This window comes from Larus michahellis, chromosome 2 (genome assembly GCF_964199755.1).
Source record: "Larus michahellis chromosome 2, bLarMic1.1, whole genome shotgun sequence".
NCBI classification, from domain to species: Eukaryota; Metazoa; Chordata; class Aves; order Charadriiformes; family Laridae; genus Larus; species Larus michahellis.
Window position 1 is genome coordinate 145,036,879 of NC_133897.1, and position 20,810 is coordinate 145,057,688.

A 20,810-nucleotide genomic window follows, 5' to 3' on the forward strand; every position below is an offset into this window, starting at 1 on the left:
TTTTGCTTTTAAAAATTCATTTCTCCTTTTCCGGAGTTTTGAGAGATATGTGAGCAATAGTGAGCAGCTATTAGTGCAAAAACAATCTGTAGTGCAGAAAAGCAGACACTTTCTGAGTATAGATGTCATTATCACCAGCAAAATAGTCTTCTTGTCAAGACTGCTTCTGATTTTTGAAAATCCTCAGAAAAATTAAACCATTCATGGTGTATCAACTGCCTCATAGAGGCTGCAGAGGCTTGAACGCTGTAATCACTGTCTGTGCTTCTCATATTTAGGAGGTTTCCCACAAGAACCAGGGATTTCCTCCAGCAATGGCTGAATGATGCGTCCGAGCCCATTTCCACCCACTTCCCACCCTGCCCTTTGAGATGCTCTGCACGAGGTAGATGGTAAAATAACTGAACCAATCTCTGAATTTATCAGCAATCATTTTGTGTTTCTCTTACAGATATGTGCATTGCCACAGCAATTTCTCTTCTTATGATTCTGATCTGTGCAATGGCTACATACGGCGCGTATAAGGTAATCCATTATATTCGGTCAAGACATGAATTAAGTGAACGATACAATCCCATAGAAACAAAATTAAGAAAATTGCTTTCTAGCAATTTCTTGTTTAGTTGCTTAGCTGAAAACTGAGAGGGGAAAACAAAAATGTCCAAGAGGCAGCAGAAGAGATTGCTTAGATGAGTGGTACGCCATGGCCCCGTGCTGCGGGCAGGAAGACTGCCCGGTTGTGTTGACTGACTGCAGTTTCAAATATGAGTAAGCTCTGGGCAAACCATGAATTCAGGGAACTAAATCTTGTTCCTACCAAAATTAAGGGGATTTTTTCCCATTCATCTCCCAAGCCTGTGGTTTTTTGCAATATTAATCCTATTAATTAGGGGAAAAATAAGTGTAATGTGGTTTCTAAATGTCCCAGTATAACAAGTCTTGGGACTTACACCACGCATATTACTGCAGTTCAGCAGCCAAGCTGGCTTGGCCAACCCTTTTGACTGAACGTCATATTTCTTTTAGCTGGTTTAACAAATTCTTTTCTCTTATGGCTTCATGAAATGTAATGCATTCTGTCCAATATTCCTTATATTTTAGTGCAGAAAGACATATATCCTTCTATTTTAACTTGTGGCTGATGAGTTTTTAATATGTTTCCTTTTTAGCAACATGCAGCTTGGATCATCCCTTTCTTCTGTTACCAGATCTTTGACTTTGCTCTCAACACGTTGGTTGCCATCAGTGTACTTGTCTATCCCAGCACAATTCAGGACTACCTCCGCCAACTGGTAAATCACTGGATGTTCACAAGCCTTTGGGGGAAAAAGACCGTGCAAGATGCACTGTTTGTCCTGTCTTTCTAGCCAATGGTTTATTGCGGACTTCCTATTGACCGAAGTCCTTGAAAAGTCCTCTCAGTCTTTGCTAGTCTGTGTTCAACACCCTTGCAAGGTTACATTGCTAACTTATTCCAATATTTGTGTAGAGCTCTGGTGTTTTGCGATGTTGTGGAAGCTCTCAGCACTACTTCATTTGGAATGAGACTCTTATTGCAAGACATAGATAATAAGTAACTGCTCTTGGATTCAGAGTTAATGTATTCATATCCAGTGGTTTATTTTAGCTGCTATTTCAAGGATGTTTTGTTGCTCCTTTTAACTTATTTGGTGGCATTAACACAGATTTCATTAGGCAGGAGTTTTTATTCAAGGTAGGTTTATCTTTGCTAGAAAATATTGTGTCTTAGGGACAATTAGAGGCTGCCTTCTTGCCACGGTCTACTTTGGCCAAACACACATAGCCCGTATTGTGCAAGCTTACAGGATGTGATTGCAACCACCTACAGCAAAGACAAGAGCCCATCACCCTGTGCCATCGCAGGACCATGCGCCCTGTCTGACAAGGTTCAGGTGGAGTTGCAGAGCTCTGGGAGAAGCAAACGCTGCTGCCGCATCTGAAAATCTGCCTTAAGAACCTGAATACAGATTAGCTTGGCTGTGAACTTTGTTATGTGGATGGAAAACTAGCTAGGGCAGTATAAATAACAGGTAATGAGAAACAGCAGGCAGATAAGTAGCCACACAAATCTGCGGGAAGAGGCAATCTGTCAAGCCAGCGAGAGCTGGGATGCATCAGGGGCCTGTTATCCTTTGCCTTATTTAACACCCGCCAGCATTCACAGCTGATGCTACACTGGAAGAGAAGCAGAGGAATAATTCAAAAGGTTCTCAGAGATATGAGTGGAAAAGAGCAAATTACGGCCATGGCTTGGCAAGTGCTTGTAGCTGGCACTGCTGCTGGCTGGAGCCCTCCTGCCCGTCCTTCCCCTGCAGTCCCTCGCTCCTGCATCGCTGCCAGCCCCGCTCTTGTGGCAGCACAAGCGTCTGTGTGGCTGCAGGAAGTCCCCCCCTTCCCAAAGCATCAGTCGCCACCAGGTTTTACTCAGCCTGGGTCACCGCGCGAGAAGGTGAGGGAAGCAGGCTGGGAGCTGCGCAATGAAAAGCCCCAGCTCTTCTGCTGAAAACCGGGTGCCACATCTGGAGCTGGCTCACCAGGAGGGCAAAGAGCAGCTAACTCTCTCGAAATGTCTGCTGAAACATCACTGTCGTTCCTGCAGGTAAAAAACCATAGTCCCTTCCGTAGCAGAAATACAAGGAGCAGACTTTGGAAGGTGTTGGGAATGGTGCAGCAGAGCAGTTTGTGAGCCGCCTTGCTGCTCTGGAGCATTAAAGCCTCTAGTCGCACACATCTTTGTCTTGCTGTTGTAAATCATTTTCCGGACTGGTAATGAAATGTCGCAAGACTTCAGGAGTGCTAAACTGTCAGTGCTCAAAAGGGCAAGGGGGATTTCCGGGATAATTATAGGCTGATTAGCCTGACATTGCTACCAAGCAGAATAACAGAAGTCCTGAGACGAGAGTCAATTGATAAAGGATTAGACCAGAGGAATATGAGTAATGGCTGCCAGCACAGTTTCACGAAAATCAGTCCTGCAGGCAAACTCATTTTCTTTCACTGACAGGATTACTGGCTTCGTCAATAAAGAGGTGCAGGGGCATAATAGACTTTTGTAAGACGTTTGACTTCGCAATGTGATGCTCAGAGCAACAATAAAGCGCTAGATCGATAAAGGATGTATCAAATGGATTAGGAGAGGGTAGCTGTCAGTCTCCAAAGGGTCGTGGTCAAGCCAACCATCTGCCAATGAGTTTCTATTTTGGGCAGAGGAAGGTCTCCCGGAATCAGCACTAGGTCTTATGCTCTTTTTGACTTCCATTAATAACCTTGGTACTCAACAGGCCATTCACAAAGGCTAACGTCAGCCTTGGGAGAGCTTCCCCAGTCTCACTATATAGAGGGATCAAGTCCTCTAGTGGGAGGTTGTGAGCAGGAGCTATTCTGTGTCATCCTCTGAAAGACCCTATTGCCCAAAGTGAGCACGTCTCTGCATTTCCCAGAAGCAGTGCTTGTGCCTTTTCCCAGCAAAATCACTTCTAATAAAACCTGTGGCTGACACAGAGATTAATGAAGAAGTAAATAACACTAAGGACAGAGCCATTAATCAGTGTGAGCTAGACTGACTGAGAGCCTGAGTTCAGTCATTAATGTGTGCTACGTTGCTAAGCGAAAAAAAAAAGTTAAAAAAAAGAGGAATATAAATGAGCATACAGTATGGCAACTGTACCTGGGATGCAGTGACCCTGTAAGCAGTCTAGGGAACCAAGTGCCAAAAGAAGGGTCCCCGCGTTTTTTGCTGTTCCCCAGAACTGCTCATGGGCTTTGTGGACAGAAAAAACCAGCAATGAACAATAACGGAGAGGACACTTCCCTTCTGGGGTGGTGACTAGATTTCATCTGTCTGTTTATGGGTATAAAGAACAATGCTTAAAAGTCCAAAAACATGCAGAAAAGTTCTTCCAAAAAGCTGGATACGTTGTAGCGTGATGAGAGACAATCAGCTTTTCCTGCTTCATTTACCAAGAAATGAGACCAAGAGGTGATGCCGTTAGAGTTTTCATATGCAGAATAATGAGGTATTTAAAGGTTGTTTAAGTTAGATGAGAGGCATAATGATAATGAGTAGCTAAAAGCTAGTCCAAATTAAGTTCATTTAGAAAGAAGGAGTCATTTCTGTTTTGTCACTCACAGTGGAGATTAGTGATTGGCAAAAACTAGCAAGAGCTGTGATGAACTTTGCACAGTTAATGTCACCTGTTCGACAAAGTTTTGAAGCAGTTTTGAAGCTGTTCTGCTGCATCAGCTTTGAGGCTGTTTATGCCTCCTGTGTCTTAGCGGTGGTCCCAAGCACAAGAGGCTCAGCAGGAACCCCTTGTACCCTTACCCCGAAGGGCCACACCAGTTGGCAAAAGGTTGTTGTATTTGGTTCAGAGCAAATACACTCTGTCTGAGGGGGCAAAAGCAAAAGGGAGAGGTGAAGATCACATCCACTGGTGTCAGATACTCAGACACACGGCGCGATGAAACTAAAATCAAGCTTTTGAAATTTTTTGCTATTATGCCATCAATGCAGTGCCAGCACTCAGATATTGTTAAACAAGCTTCTACCCACAGACCTGTTTCCCTGGCTTTTAATAATACTCATGTTAAACAGGTTTGTCATCTCAAACAGCATGTTTAGAACAAGACTGAAGTTAATACCTTTGTCCCTGTAGGTGAGACCTGAGTCATGCCACTTGGGTGTGATCCCTCCTGATGATTTATAAATAAGTTCTAAAGTCATCTTGCCCTCACCCCCTTCGCAGAGGTCTGCCAAGATAGGCAGAAAGCAAGCAAGGGGACTGTGTTTCTTCTTGGCATTCTTACAGCTTTTGGTCCTCTAAAATGGCTTTGAATTTGGGGAATAATATTTTAGGGAGCACAGGTCCATAAGGGAAATGAAAAATCCCAATTGTTCTTCATATCCATTATTGAATATCTGGAAGAAGGTATGCATTAGGTAATGGAATATATTTGGCAGTCTCAGAACATTTTTTTCTTGCTCTAAGGTGAAAATCCCATGTTTTTAACCATTTCTACTTCCCTACGCTAGTATCTGGAATTATGTTATCTCTTCATTTCGGTGCACATCTGCCAGATTTCAGTCTACCAGTGATGAGTTGCAAGCTCCTGTGAAACCCTCCATGTACTTTTAGCAGGATAATAAATGAGCACCCATCAATAGGCTAGGCAGAGCCCTAGCTGAAAGTGTTGCGATTGTAAAATAGAGAGCATTGTGTTCACAGGGTATTTGGTAATGTCAGCCTATACTGGGTGCTTCTTTCAGAGGCACAAGTGTCTTTGGAAACTTCATGTTGCCTTTTAATACCCAGTCGCACACAGGTGTGCCACTTAATTCCCATAAATTGCAAGAGCATCTCGGCATGAAGGGTTATATAAAATAAGTAGATGTTACAAATCTAGCATTTGAAATGTTGGGTGGTGATCACATGATAGAACTTTCCAAGGGTCATGTTGGACATCTTGGTCATTATCATTGTCACTAGAAAAACAAAAAACTTCACATACAGTAAATCCAGCATGTGTAAAGTAAAAATCATTTTGGTTCTTGGACCAGTGTAGTGGTCTAAAGCAGTTTGACCTAGAGCACATTCCTTTTCTTTAGCCCCACTAAATCTTTGATATATGAGCTTTCTAAAGCCTTCAAATTAAACACTTCATCTTCTGTCATTTGATAACAGTGTACGAAATGAATTGAAGCGGAGGTGCAGAACAGGCTAGTCTGAAACTGAGTTATGCAAACTTGTTTTTTATGAAAGTACAGGACTATTACAGTTCACCTAAAGAAAATTTCAAAGTATATTAAATAGCTGTATTGTGGTGCTACCTGCAAGGCTGCTGTCTAACAATTCAGGTGGCATCAGTCACACTTTTAAATCCCAGGGAAAACATTTAGAGAACATAAAAGAGATTAAACCTTAAGAAATTATTCCCATAAATTAAAGCTTAAAAAAGGAATATTCTTTCTGATGTTTTTAATGCCACTTTGTAATTCCAAAGAAGAAGTGCTATTAGCTCATGGCAGAGCTTTAAAAATTCTACAGACACATTACTTTTTCTTTCAGTTTTGTAAGATTGTAATATTTGGAGGTCTGTAACTATTGAATGAGAATCCACACCATCTTTTAAAGTGGATTTTTTGTTGTCCAAGGGGAAGGAAAACATGAAAGGTTATGCAAGCAGGCTGAGGGAACGAGAAGGGGCTACAGCCTTGGACTTTTTGTTCTTGTGTATTTGTACAATGTTGATGCAGTAGAAATATACTTTCATTTTAAGTGTCTAATACAGCTTTGCTACGTATAAGCAGTAATTTTTTTTTTAAATTGAAAGTTTACAGGACATATTATTATGTATGCAACCCGCTCCGTGTCTGTGACAAGGTTATAAATGACACTTTAATTATGACTTTAGCATGCCAGTGCCACACCACTACAACTACCTCTTGTTTGTATAGAAAATTTCATCATGTCCTGCTGCAAAATCACTCCTGTATTTCCAGCAATGGGCTTGATTTTTCCCCCCCAGCTGTATTTCAGTCTCAGCTTCATCAAACCTTGCACAACATTTGACACTGAGCTTTTCCCAGAAGTTGCAGCACTGAGCCTGGTGCCCGGGGCCTTCCCAGCAGCAGGATTTCAGCTGCTGGTCCCCCCACAGGAGAGCAAACCCCACACAAAGGAGCAGAATTTCTCTTCCCACCTCCTACATCCACATTGGTGTTCAAGCTTATCGCTGCAGCCAGTGAAGGGAAATAGGAGTTTGATTCATCTGAGCCACTGTTGGTACCCATTTTCCGTGGGAGTGAATGAGACTTTGGGAGCAGCTGCTACCCTGGGTGGACCCCAAGAGCAACCCGATGGCACCAGATCTGTGACGGTGCCTGGGCCGGGTGAGCCTGGAGCCACCTGAGATACTTCTCATCATAGAATCATAGAACTGCCTAGGTCGGAAGGGACCTTTCAGATCATCTAGTCCAACCATCAACCTAACTCTGACAAAAAACATCATTAGCCATATCACTAAGCACTATGTCTACCCGTCTTTTAAATACCTCCAGGGATGGTGCCTCAACCACTTCCCTGGGCAGCCTGTTCCAATGCTTGATAACCCTTTTGGTGTAGAAATTTTTCCTAATATCCAGTCTAAACCTCCCCTGGCACAACTTGGGGCCATTTCCTCTTGTCTTATCGCCTCTTACTTGGGAGAAGAGACGGACCCCCACCTCTCTACAAGCTCCTTTCAGGTAGTTGCAGAGAGCGATAAGGTCTCCCCTCAGCCTCCTTTTCTCCAGAATGAACAACCCCAGTTCCCTCAGCTCCTCCACGTAAGACTCGTTCTCCAGACCCTTCACCAACTTCATTGCCCTTCTCTGGACCCACTCCAGCACCTCGATGTCTCTTTTGTGGTGAGGGGCCCAAAACCGGACACAAATCATCACCTTTCCTGCTTCTTTGACAAAAGCTCCAGGTTTTATAAATTACTTTTCCTACCTTGCTGAATGAATTTGTAGTCGTGAGTCAAGATCAGGCTGCTTGCAGGCCTACCCAGGCAAGCCAGCATTAAACATCTTCTGGTCAGCAGGTGCCACCATCCTGGTTAGCAAACAAAGGGAGCTTCTTCTGTGCTGACCCAATGCCCCTGGGCTATTCATCACAGCCCTGGAAGCTTTCTCTCCCACACAGCAAGCCGGGAAGCTCCAGGAGGGGTCAGCTTCAGTTTTCACTCCCCGCACCAAGATCTCCCAGGTGCCTGCGGTGGGGGTGGCCACCACATGGATGCAGCACCCACCACCTCGCTGGGGCTTGCTTACACCTCACATCTCTTCAGGACAGAGACCCAGAAATCTGAGCCTGAAGGGGACAAACTGCAGCATTTGCTCCTCACGTGCTCTCCTGGCTTGCAGCTTTCGGTGCTGAATTATTGTCCTTTCACCTGAAACGCTGCTGGTGTAAGGGAGGGCCAGGCACTATCTTGCGGCACGTGCTGCTCCCAGCCTTGGCCAGGGCTCATGGTTCCAGCAGATCTTCCTGCTCTTCAGGGTAGTGGGAACTTTCTTGGTCATTTTCCTGCCCTTCAGGGTAGTGGGAACTTTCTTGGTCATTTTCCTGCCCTCCTCCTGCCCCCATGCAGATCCCAGTTGAGTTGATGTCTGGAAACAGGCCATTAAGTTATAGCCAGGACCCTGGCATGCAGTCATCCAGTCTTTGACTAGTTCCCAAAAAACAGAGTGTAGGAGGATCAAAGCCTCACTAGGAGTTTTTTATTACATTTACAAACTAGTTTGACTAGCTTTTTAATGGTAGGTCAGTAGTAAAATATTGGTTTGGGGCAGTGTTACCGTAACTGTCCTTAACTGACTCGACTTTCTAACCACGGGCATGGCCTCTCTCCTGCAAGCAGGAGGGCAGACTGTGGCGTTAATACTTCAGTTTTCTGCACATAAGGCTTGAGTTTATTTTTCAGTGCATCTTTTCTTGGCATATACTCTTGCTTTCTTGGTCTCTGGGTGACCGCATCCACTATATTTAGCAACTACCTTCTGCGGAAAAAAAAAAAAAAAAGAAGCCATTTACTGAATTATAGCAAGCTAGTTTCCTACAAAAGCTGTACCTTGACAAAGAAGATAGCGTGATAAAAACTTCAGCCATGAAATTCAGTGCAGGCACAGAAACATTGCTGTCAAGAAGCGGAAAATGTGCTTATGTAACGTTTTTCTGCAAACGGTTACAGCTGCTGTTGACGTTAACCACTCTGAACAGTTCATGGAAGCGCTAAATAAAGAGCTATTCTCACCAGCAGCTGTCCAAAAAAAAAAAAAGAGAATTTCCTGATGCACTGGGCTGAGTGCTGGTATAAGGGGTATTAAGAGGTTACTCTGGATTTATACCATCATCACCAAAACTACAGTTATAGCTCGGTCTAGTTAATTATCCTGACAAGGATGCAGAGCTGGCCTGGTTAAGTAATTAGACCTGTAAGGGAAAAGGGGGTTGTGTGTGGAAGGAGATAATGCATTCAGTTATAATGAGCGAGCGTTGCAGCGGAGCTATCTTTTGTGGAGAACAGCTCCGTCTGTGAACAATGGTTTATTCTAACCAAAACAGGAACTCGTGCCTTGCAATATTTCAAAACGATTTGGAACATTCGTTCTAAAGGGTGTGTTTTCTTTAAGCAATAACAAATACAGGAAAATATTTTCAGAGGTTGTTTTTCAGCCAGTGATCCTAAACTGTTTCACAATTGTAAATCACTAGAGCCTATGCTAAGTAGGAAGATTAAATTTGTCACCTCTATTTCACGTATGAGATAACAGAAGGACCTGGAGCACGTTTAGGTTTGAAATCATGACATTGCTCTCCTGTAGGGCCCATGCCTTCACAAGGCACACACTCAGCAGCACTAACAAGTGCTCCTGGAGAAGTAGCTCAAAATTCGCCAAAATAAGATAGAGCAAAATAGACCCAATATCTTTTGATCAAATATTTAGGTCCAGCTTTTCCTGCTTTGACTTTCTGGAAGGAGCTGCTACTGGCCTTTGGCAACCAGTGCCAGTACAAGATAATGATTAGTTAGTACGTACAGGAATTGCCAGCTGTTGCCCAAGATGGCAGATTTCCTGCTGCAAAGCTCCCAGAGAGATGTCCTTTGCTAGCTTGTGTCAGATACAAACCCAATGTGCACAGAGGGAAAGACAGCCCACAGCACACACAAAGAAAACGCAAACCCCCCAGCCCTCCAGTGAATGTTCGGCAGCTGAGTCTTTGCAATGCCATTTCCAGCCAAACTTACTGAAACTGGTTATGGGTGCAGAGAGCTCCAGATTTAGTAGATCACAGCAAGTTTTGTAAGCTGTTAATTATAGAGTGCACTAATTGAATGGCTCTTAAATGACTCGTGAGATTAACTTACAGTGGTTTTGCTTATTTTTGCTTATGCAGCCCACCAACTTTCCCTACAAGGAAGAGATTATGTCTGTGAACCCTACGTGTCTGGTTGTGATTATCCTCCTTCTCATAAGTATCATTTTGGCTTTTAAGGTAAGTGCGTTACTGTGTATAAAGTCTACTTCTGGTCGTGGGTGGAATGTCCCTTGCTGGGAAGTCTGGCTTTAGAAGAGATTTAGGGCACTGCAGGCCAGGCAGCCTGACAGCTATACAAAGCAAAGTGATAGACATTATGGAAAAAAAGCAGAAAATCTCATAGACAAACACATGAACACATAGACCACAATGGGGAGGCGTAATGCTTGTAGGGGGAGCTCATGACACATAAATCTTTCAAAGGAGCGGGTCATCCAGTGGACAAGGGAGAGCCCATTGATACAGACTTCTTTGTTTTTCAAAAGGTGTTTGGCAGAGTCTCTCATTAAAGGCTTTAAAAAACACCCTAAGATGTGTAAGGACAAGAGGAAAGGTCATCTCACAGACTGTAGCTAGGAAATAGAGAATAAGGATAAATTATCAGTCTTCACAACAGTGAGACCCGTGCTGTTCGGTAAATTCATAAAAGATCTGGGAAGGGAAAGGAAATCTAGCAACACTTTTTTGCAATGTCATTCAAAATAGCTTTGCAGAAGGATCTCATGGCACTCATTGATTGAGCGATAAAATGGCAGAGAAACTCACTGGTGATAAACTCTAAGTGGTGGGCACAGAGGAAGCACAACCTTGCTTCACAGACACTGCAGTGGACTCCGAACTAAGTGTGACCACCTGAAAAAGGGATCTTGTAACAGTAATAGATAGACCTGTGAAAACATTATCTTACTGCTCAATTCTGGTCAAACAAGTAAATCAAATGCTGAGGATATTAAGAAAGGAATAGAAAACCCAGAAAGATAAAGATTTCTTTGCCAGTTTTGATGTCTACTGCCTCTGGAAGTGTGCATTCACTTCTAGTGCCCTATCTCCAAAAGGATGTTGTAGAGCAGGTAAAAAGATCCAAACAATCCCTCCTGGGAGGGACAACGTAAAGAACCGTCACACCAGGCAGCAAAGGGACCCAGGGAGTGATGATTTAGTTGCTGTTATGCAAACCTCACGGGTGAGAGGGCTGGAGGTGGCAGGTACCAGACAAAGGGGAGATGTAGAATCACCCAGCACAGCTGGAAAGGGCTCATGTGAAAGCCCCGCACCCAGGTTCATGGTCCAGCCAGGTTGGCCCCCACCTGCTGTGCAGGGCAGGAGTCCAAAAGGTGCTCAGAATAAGATCAGACAAATCAAGGTATGAAAAACAACCACCTGTGGCTCAATTAGTCCCCTGAGCCTTGGACCTCCTGGAAAGTATGCCGGTATTTTTGCCCTCTTCTTGCACCCTTCTGCAAGTTTCTCATGGCCCAGTGCTGCTGCTCTTGTATTTCTCGTGTTGGGTTTCATTTCAGAATAGTTCTGTCTCTTTCTCTGCAGAGCAACTACGCATAAGATCAGAGAAGTCCCAAAGAGCCACAGTGGCACCAGGGTTGTTGGTTCCAGACAACATATTTGACAACATGAACAGGGAAAGTTATTGTGACCAAAGACATTGATTAGATTATTGAAACTACTTCAAAATTGAAAACAATCAAACAAACAAACCAGATAGGGTATTTTAAGGTGCTTTGGAAGCAATATCCACTTTTCTTCTATGATTTAGATATACAGTTTAGCCCTCTGGCTTTACATGTTCACAGCCATACAGTTCATTCTGTTTGCAGCTTTAAGAAATACGTATGAATGTAATAAATACGTAAATCTGTTAGGTGCCATGAGGGATGTGCCTTCACATTTCTCAAATGCAAACATTAGCTCATTTTTAGCCCATGTATGTCTGGAGGAAGTATGATAAGGAAGCCTCAAGCTTATAAAAAAAAATGCAACTAAAGTCAGAATGGCAAAAATACTTTCTACAGAAAAAAAAAAGAAAAATAAGAAATTAATAGTGCAAAAGACTTACTTTGTTTTAAAGCGGCTAACACATGTTTTTTCCAAGAATGTATGTGGCTCATATAATGCTCATTCTAGCAACATATTATATCGCAAATGAGTCACAAAAAATATGACTCACACAGAAACACATGCTAAATTCCAGTTAGCATTTTGATTTGAATTTCTTGTGTTTCCAGAAGAGCTGCTATGCAGATTTATGGAATCTGCTCCATGAAAAGAAAGCTGGACACTATCAGATGCATCACACTTTATCACTGATAGACTTAACAGATGGTACCACGTTTATATACTAAAACTGAAAAGGTACTGTGCATAAAAATATGCCTGAGTTCCCTCTCCCTCTGGAGTTTGACTAGAAATAGGGAGAGAAACCAAAACACTGTAACCTAGGAAAAGCTGCATTCAGATGGTGGGAAATATGAAACAGAATCACATAATTCCTCAGAAACATTTGGTGTTATGACACTTTTGTTTTGGGTGAAGTGACATGTAAAGCAAAACACTATTGAGCAGAAATCAAGATATAGCAGCATCAGGTGGTGGGTTTCTGCTTTGCACTCGTGGGATTGTGGAAAGGGAAGTGGGGGAGAAGAGAGGGGAGTAAAAAAGCGAGCCAGCTAACCACACGCAAGCACTTGTCTTTTTAGTCCTTAGGATTTACTTGGATCCAAAACAGCTAATGGATATTTCAGGTGCTTTCACACAGAATCTTTTTCAGAGTCGACCAAAACGTGCTATTCCATTTACTGTGTTTGTCTAGAAACTGAACCAGAGTTACATACCATGAAACATAGGTGCTTCCTATCTGGCTGAGGAAGGACATCCAGCAGCATAAATGTATTTATATATGTGTACACAGGACTTCAAATGGCATATAGCCAACACAGTGGCTTTCAAATCGCGCCCTCCTCTGCAGCTGGTCGGGGGAACAGGGCTTTGGCTTCCTCTGGCCAGCCCCAGCTGCTGAGACAGAACGGTTGAGACTTCAACTTCCCCACCATGGGCAAAGCCCCCAGGCCCAAATGATCTTGGCTCAGGTGAGCATAGTCACAACCAGAAAAAACCCTTCTCCAAGCTGCCTTGAGCACTGTGCAGCCTCTTCTTCTCTTCTTTTTTGGCCTTTCTTTTTCTGGAAAGTAGGTAGAAAGAGCCAGTTGCCAGCGAGGCCGCTGAACGGTATCCCAGCTCAGTGAGACAGGCTGATCTTCAGCAAACTGAATATTAACCCTGGTCTCTGTGATATGCCCATAATCTCTGTGTATGAGGTGCTGAGCCTGGGAATGAGACCACTCTGCATGTCCTGGTGTCCTCAGCAGGTGGGGAAGGGTGATAGAGAATGAAGTTTTATGACCCTGAGAGAAGTTTTATCGGCCTGAAAGATTTCGTGTCTCAGCCCAGGGGAAGCCTCCTGGCAGGGCTGACCCTGACCTGCAGCACATCGCCCCGGCATCTGCTGCCTTCCCACAGGGGTGATGGAGCAGCAGTTGGGACCATGAACACATCCCCAACAGCCAAGCTCTGACTCCCGCCCACAGAAATGGCCAGCACAGAGCCATGAGGTTGCCACCTGCTCCATGAAAGCCTGGGGCAGGTCCCAGCTCTGGGCTTGCTGGTGGCCAGGTACTTATAGGACTGACTTACCCCTCTCCAAAGCAGGGGTCACTCGCTTTAAATTGTGTGTGACTGTGAGCCAACAGATGATGTCCTGGCCCATATAAGGTGCCTTTTAAAGTGCCGCAGGCCAGTGGTTTGGTTTGACATCATTAATTCCTTTCAGTCACAGCATTTCTTTGCAGTTATAAGGAGTAATTCTTGTACAGCCTTTTTATGCTCAGAAGATACACATTCTATTGTGCTGAGAAGATGGATTTAATTGCAGATTTCATCAGCACAGCAACCCATTGTTTCTTCTCCTGCTGCACCGACATGTGAAACACACGTGGCTAACTGGTCCGCCATTAGCATCCCTCTGAAATCTTCACATACATTCCTGTTTGTCTAGAAATCTTTATCTCATTTTTACCAGTTACTGAAGACCAGCCCAGCTCTGTAAATAGAAAATTCAAAGCAGCTGGAGAATAAAACGGGACTCAGTGCAGACGGCTCCTGACCCGAGGGGGCTGTGTCGGGTCTGCGGCGTTCACCCCACGCTTGCTGCCAGCGAGGCAGCTGCCCAGAGGGCTGCCGTGACCCAGATCGGTGCCGACTTTTCCTTGCTGCATTACAAGAAACGGCAGGATACAGCGACCTTTAAGTTCCACAGACATGCCGGTCAGTCAGCTGGTCAGGCACATGTCTGATGAGCAGAAATTGCGCAGTACCTTACTGTTGTTTTGCAGCTTAACAAGCGCGTATGCAATACCAACGTCGAGGGGCAAGGTTGTAAAGTTTTTTGGGTTTCAGTTCCTCAGGGATTGAAGTCGTTTGCCACCATTCAGACGGGAAGACTGAAAGCTGGCGGAAGAAGGCACCGTGCCTGTTTCCACACTCAGCCCTGCTTGCGCACCCCTCCTATCAGGCGGTGGCTGTTGGGGCTGCCCCCCCCAACGGCATCTGTCAGCAGCCTGTGCTGTGGTATGTGGCAATACCACCAAGGGGGGGATCAGGCTGAAGTGACTTTAATGCCTTTTACTTGGGACCTATTCCAACTGTGAACATTGGTCTCCTGAGAGAAAAATCGATATATTTATATACTGTGTGTCCAGCCACACATTTGAAAGCAGTATTGGAAACCTCAGCCAAGTTTTTCAGGAAAATACTGGTAACTGAATCAGCAATCCCATTTAACGGTGCAGCAGCATCAGTAGAAAACAGCAATTAGGAACAAAATTAAAGAAGAAGCTACAGGTTGAGGAAATGAGTTTCCATGGCTCCATTCACAGGCCAGCAGTACATATCCAAAGTGCTTGGACAAGGACACGCTCTGAGCTGCTGCCACTCTCAGCCATATGTGGGTCAGCGTCTCGGGTCCAATTACTTGGTGTGTGCTGGCTGATGACCTCTTTAATTCAAAGGCTAGAACAGACCTCACCCACTGAGAAGCACCCCGTGCATGCAGGAGCAGGGCTGATAAGAGCTAGGGCGCAGAGCTGGAAGAGCTGTAGGGGTTCACTGTGTGGTTAAATGTGTTTTATTCACTGCATGTAACAGAATTGGGAGCATTCAGAAATAAATCTCCGACTAGCTTCTCCCAGATACGACAGTATTATCTGAAACAAAGCTTCCCTCAGTTTGGATTTTAACAGGAGGAGTATAGAAATTGGTTTGCAAATAGGTAGGCTTAATGTAAAGGGTTTCTTACAAAGATGGGTTGCATCCCCCAGAAGTGTATGTATATGCCTTTACAGCACTTGGTTCAATAGCCTAGGGCAGGCTTGCATAGCCTGCAGCTCAGGCTGTAGAGCCAGCCTAACCTTCTCTTCAGACTCAGCTCCCTCCGGAAGACTTTTACTCTCCCCATTTTATGGTAGAAAGTATTACCAAAGTCTGCAACAGCTCCAAATCATCCAGGGTCTGTAAGATGCCATAAAGAAGAGGAAGCAAACTTACGGGATTTCAGCCAGCTCAGCCCTGGTGGAAAAAACTCTTCCTGCTCTGCAAGCGAGCCATCAGTCAGTCATGTGGCATCCCGAAAAACACAGCTCATGTGTGACAGCTCTGGAGAGGGAGGAAGCGCAGGGCAGCTCAAAAGGATAAGAAGCTTTTGGAAGGTCATCAGTGCAAGTGAGTCACAAAAACATGACTCACCCAGACTGAGACACACATGCAAATCCAATCAGCGCTGGCGGTTTAATTTGCACGCGCTAGGTTTCTGAAAGAACTGCTATGCAGGACCTGCTAAGTAAAAATATAAGTTGGGCACCATCTTGTTGTTCTCCTCATCGCTGTCATATGTGACTATGTGGGAAGTGGAAAGCTCCAGAGGGAACTGCTTAGTCCCATCAGCCTTGTCCCTGGCATACTGAGGATCTGACTCCTGCACCTCCACAGGTGTTACTGCCTCCTGTCTTCCTTCCAGTCACTTTGCTCAACTCTGCTGGCCAGAATGGAATAAGTCCTACTGATGAAGATGATAGATGTGAGCACTTTGCCCAACCGGATCAAAAAAAAGGGGAGACAACTAGTTGTTTTCTCGGCAGCAGCCCTACCCAGAGCCAAGTGAGCTCCAAGAACAAAACTAGTGAAGTTTATGCTACCATGGTAGGACTATTGCTGCAATAACAGTTTATTCTTTGCGTTATACTGAAAAAAAAAATATATTTTTAATAATGGTTTAAAGGTCAGAAATAATTTCATGTTTCAATAAAAACTTTTTCACTGGCAGTTTTCTCTAATCAGGCAAGAATAGGAAGACCCCAGACCATTCCAGTCACATGGAATAGCTTGATTTAATGTCAGATTAAGTGAAACAGAGTACTGAAACAATGCAGGTGATATGTAGAATCATCACATAGTCATTGGTGAGGCTTCCACTCACAAGACAAGGTGGGTTTCCTGTGATTTGTTTGATGATTCTTCAGTTCCCAGTGTGCTTGTGCTCTTTATACTGGGTTTTGCTTCCACTTTCTAATGCTACTAACCTCCAGTTGATGATATTTAAACATCCTTACCATGGAGGAATACAAAATTGGTTTCTTTTTACTTTTTGCTGCTGTCCCTGAGACATTCTGTGTCTGCAGCACCTTGTCTTTTTTGCCACAGTCTAACTTGTGCCTTCATTTAATGTTGTAAAACTCACCCCTGCTGGGGTGCAACACCACCTGCATGGCAACAAGGTGTCCGACTGAACTCATGCCTCTATGTATTTCTAGAGAGGTGTAAGAAAGCAAGCCAGCATATGTGACCTGCTCATTTAAGTAAAATGGAGGTTAGATGCACAAAATGATATATCCAGGCCCAGAGAAAGTGTTTCTTTTCAAAACATTAAGTACGCTGTAATGTTAAATATCTGGAATAGTAAACTTCATTCAGATAGGTCTAGATTGCAGTATCTCTGCCTAGATGGAGTGGCTCCTAGTGCAACACAAGTATCCATAACCACAGAAACATATAATCACAGAATGGTTTGGGTTGGAAGGGACCTTTAAAGGTCATCTAGTACAACCCCCCTGCAATGAGCAGGGACATCTTTCACTAGATCAGGTTGCTCAAAGCTCCATCCAACCTGGCCTTGAACACTTTCAGGGATGAGGCATCCACTATTTCTCTGGGCAACCAGTATCACTGTCTCACCACCCTGATCGCAAAAAGTTTCTTCCTTATGTCCAGTCTAAATCTACCCTCTTTCAATTTAAAACCATTCCCCCTTGTCCTGTTGCTACAGGCCTTGGTAAAAAGTCTATCTATCTCCATCTTTCTTATAAGCCCCCTTTATATACTGAAAGGCCACAGTAAGGTCTCCCCAGAGCTGCCTTTTCTCAAGACTGAACAACCTCAAATTTAACAGTGTGAGGAATGGTGTTGGATTACTCTCAGACCCCCTACACATTCTTACAGTCACTGCAACCAGCAAAGTGACTGTCCTGTGCTTCTTTCAGGCTCATATTCTTATTTATATAAGAATAGAAACGCTCTAAAAGAAAAATGTATATCGTTTATTTTCTTCACAGAATAATAAATCCCTTTTCTCTGCAGGGTTACTTGATAAGCTGCGTGTGGAACTGTTACCGATACATTAATGGCAGAAACAATTCGGATGTGTTGGTGTACATTACCACCAATGACACTGCGGTAAGGATGATGAAACGCAAACATTTGTCTAATGTTATGTATTTAATGTCTTTACGTTATATCAATTTCTGACTCCTTAGTTTACCATCTACGTATTTTGAGTCCTCATCTTTGGTTATGTTTAGACTTGAGATTCAACAGTCTGGTGTGGTACGGTTACAAATCACATTTATTGCTAAAATGCTGGTTTTATTTTATGCATATAGTCTGTTAAAGAATCTGTGCTAAACGTAAACTACAGCTTACCTCGTGGCTCCAGGAATGACCCGCAGCTCTGAGCTCTCACCTGTGTGATGGTCTGGACCGTGGGGGGACTGATTAGGACCCAGGGATGCCATGGGCTACACCTGCTGTGAAATGTGGATTTAGCTATGGAAACTGTGATTTAGGACACTCAACATCTGGTGCAGTGCTTTACACACTCACAGAGAGGAGCTAAAAGGCAACAAAAGTTCAGTGATTCATCTCCCAGCGCATGATGGGTGTTGCATAGTCAGGAAACAGAATGAAACAAAGATCAACGTGAAAGAAATTAATAACCAGCCTTTAACCTCAAAGAATGGAAAGTGTCAGGTCACTTTATAGTAGTTTAGTGCTGACATGGACATGCATATGTGCAGGGCACAACTGCTAACCAACGTCTTGCTTGTTGCAGAAGGCACTGAAAGAATACAAGGAGAAAGAGTCCCTGGAAAGAGCCAGTTCTGTTTGCAGCGGTATCTCCATGGAGCTGCTCAGTTCCACCCAAACTACACAGTGAGGGCACTGTGCCAAATCTGTCCCTGGGGTGGCTCCACTAGCTGATGTAACGAGGGTCTTTAGTCTTTACATCATTTACATAACAGAATGAGGAGCAGCATGAACTTGGTCCTTTGGATCATCTGGGTAAAATTTCAGGATCGCCTGCCTCAAGTTTTCCTAATTGTGGGTGGTCTCCACACGCTGAGGTATTAGACCATCAACTTTAAACCACTGGCGTAAGTGTGCAGCCACAAGGGCTTAGAAAACTATTACTACTTTTACATGAAAGTTGTAACTCTTGCAAAGTTATTTCTCTTCAATACCTGGAGCTTGAAGAAAAGCATAAGAATTTTTACAGACTATGATCACAGCTGGCAACCAGGACATTTAAGTATAAAAATATGAGTTTATTGAAAGCTGAGAAGTATAACTACTTTCTTTACTGGAATCTACTTTGAGTAAAACCAGGAGTTTTATGTGCAATAATTTTGATAGCTCTTTTGTTCAGCCTGTGGGTAGCTGTAACTCAGCTTCAAACATTGCTAACTCTACAACCGACAGAACTGGCAGTCTTGGTGGTGGGAGACTGTCAACTGGATTATCTGGGAAACCGAACTTATCAAGGCTTTTTAAAAGCTGCATTAAATCCACCTGCCCCACTGCTGCCTTTACAAAGCAGAAGACTTTGGTGTTCAGAGATGCCTGGTTGCCAAAACTCTTCTTGGTACTTTTGTATTTAGTAATTACCAAAGTGCTGTGAGCTGCCTCCTCATCTTTAAAGCACTTTTAAGTGTTTCTGTGAGGAAAGGAAGCCCTTTTATCCTGTTTACAGATGACATATTCTTGCACTGAGAGTTTAATTTAATTTTGCTTGTCTTGATCTTACAAGACAGCTACGTCAGAGGCAGGTTTTGAGAAAGGCTATGCATTACTAGCTACTGCCCTGACCATTGGACTCCTCTTCTTTCCTCAATATTTATGTCTCCTTAATTTGAATACAGTCAGAATCTTGTGCTTTCAGGTATGATGCGTTTGTTGTTCATTCATTCTAAGTAAGTCCAATGAGATGGTGTTAGATCGGGTCCTAAGAAAGAGCGGTTTGGGAATTTATCAGCTAACCAAAAAATTCACCCAAAAAGTCTTGTTCAGGAGTACAGAAAGGCTCAGGAGCAATCCTGCTGGGGAAGAGTTTCTCAGGCCCAGCCAGAGAGGCAGGAGGAGAGAGAGTCACTAACAGCCTGGGGTTTGAATTATTTATTTGGAGTGGAGGCAAGCTTCATTCAAACCTACGTCTAGCTGTGTCTCTCCAGTCAGGCTGGGTTCCTGCATTCCGAGGTGGTGCAGTCAGTCTCCATTTCTTTCACATCCTTCCCTGACAAGATCCATGGACACCCACCAGCAGAATGCACTCAGCGATGTGATGGAGGAGCTGACGTGCTCCTGAGCAGCCCCTTTCTTTCTTCCGCTCATTGCTGAGCAAGGAACAACAGACTTTTTTTTTGTGTCTACATTGAGAGACATCAGAAAAAAAAAAACAAAAAAACTATTCACATGACTGTAAAAAAGTAAGCTCAACACAATTGGATAAAAATGGTTTCAAAATGAAGTGTGGAAGAATAGAGCTTTGACAGTTGAGTGCTGAGGACCTTTGAGAGTTTAGGACTCTTGAAGAAACCTCATGAAATTTTGAAATGCTGTGATAGGCCACTGCTGTCTGTTGAACTGGATAATATTCCCAACACTCAAGTGTGCTTTTGTATTAAAATGATGCTTTTTCATTCTTATTGATGCTGGGAAACTTCTCTCGGCAGGGGTCCTTCACCCCAACATCCCTTTAAATGACAAATTACAAGTTTCTTAAAAAATGTGGGTCAATCTCTTCCCTCTGCTTTGAAAGAAACGTGTCATTTTTAGAAGCAAACCTGCTACCCAAATTCCAACAGAGCTGCAGGTCATATCTGCAGGGCATATTCTCATCTTCAGGGATGGTTTTTGATATGTGCTTATCATCAGCATTAGCTGAAATAATACCAATCTGTACAAATGTAAGTGAAAATTTAAGCTTAAATATGGGACTGGGCATAATAGCTACAATTCAGAGTAACAAGTTTTAAATATAACCCAACACTTCCAAAATCTAGAGATCAGATCCCAGCTGCTACCTGCTAATATCCCTTGTACTGCATAGTCTTTAATGCATCTCATCTACACTCTACACGCAAGATTATTTTTTTTAATGTTAATAGGTTTGCAAGTGCTAGACACTGCATTACAAAAAGCATTTAGTATGGAGTTTAGATACGTGCTAGAGTATGGGTTAGTTCATTGCCAAACTTAAAAGATCTGGTTTATATATTAGGATGATTAGAAATTCAAAATCCTTCTGCAGTTACA

The 20,810-nt window shown here is 43.6% G+C and overlaps 1 protein-coding gene across 1 annotated transcript in view; it reads left to right on the forward strand.

Annotated features, from left to right (window-relative positions):
* The window catches only part of LAPTM4B (lysosomal protein transmembrane 4 beta), a 62,891-nt gene that overhangs the window by 23,775 nt on the left and 18,306 nt on the right, over positions 1–20,810 (forward strand). Inside the window, exons 3-6 of the mRNA XM_074577494.1 lie at positions 452–525; positions 1,170–1,292; positions 9,960–10,058; positions 17,580–17,675. Coding sequence (XP_074433595.1) covers positions 452–525; positions 1,170–1,292; positions 9,960–10,058; positions 17,580–17,675 — 392 coding nt within the window. The remainder of the gene's footprint in view (positions 1–451; positions 526–1,169; positions 1,293–9,959; positions 10,059–17,579; positions 17,676–20,810) is intronic.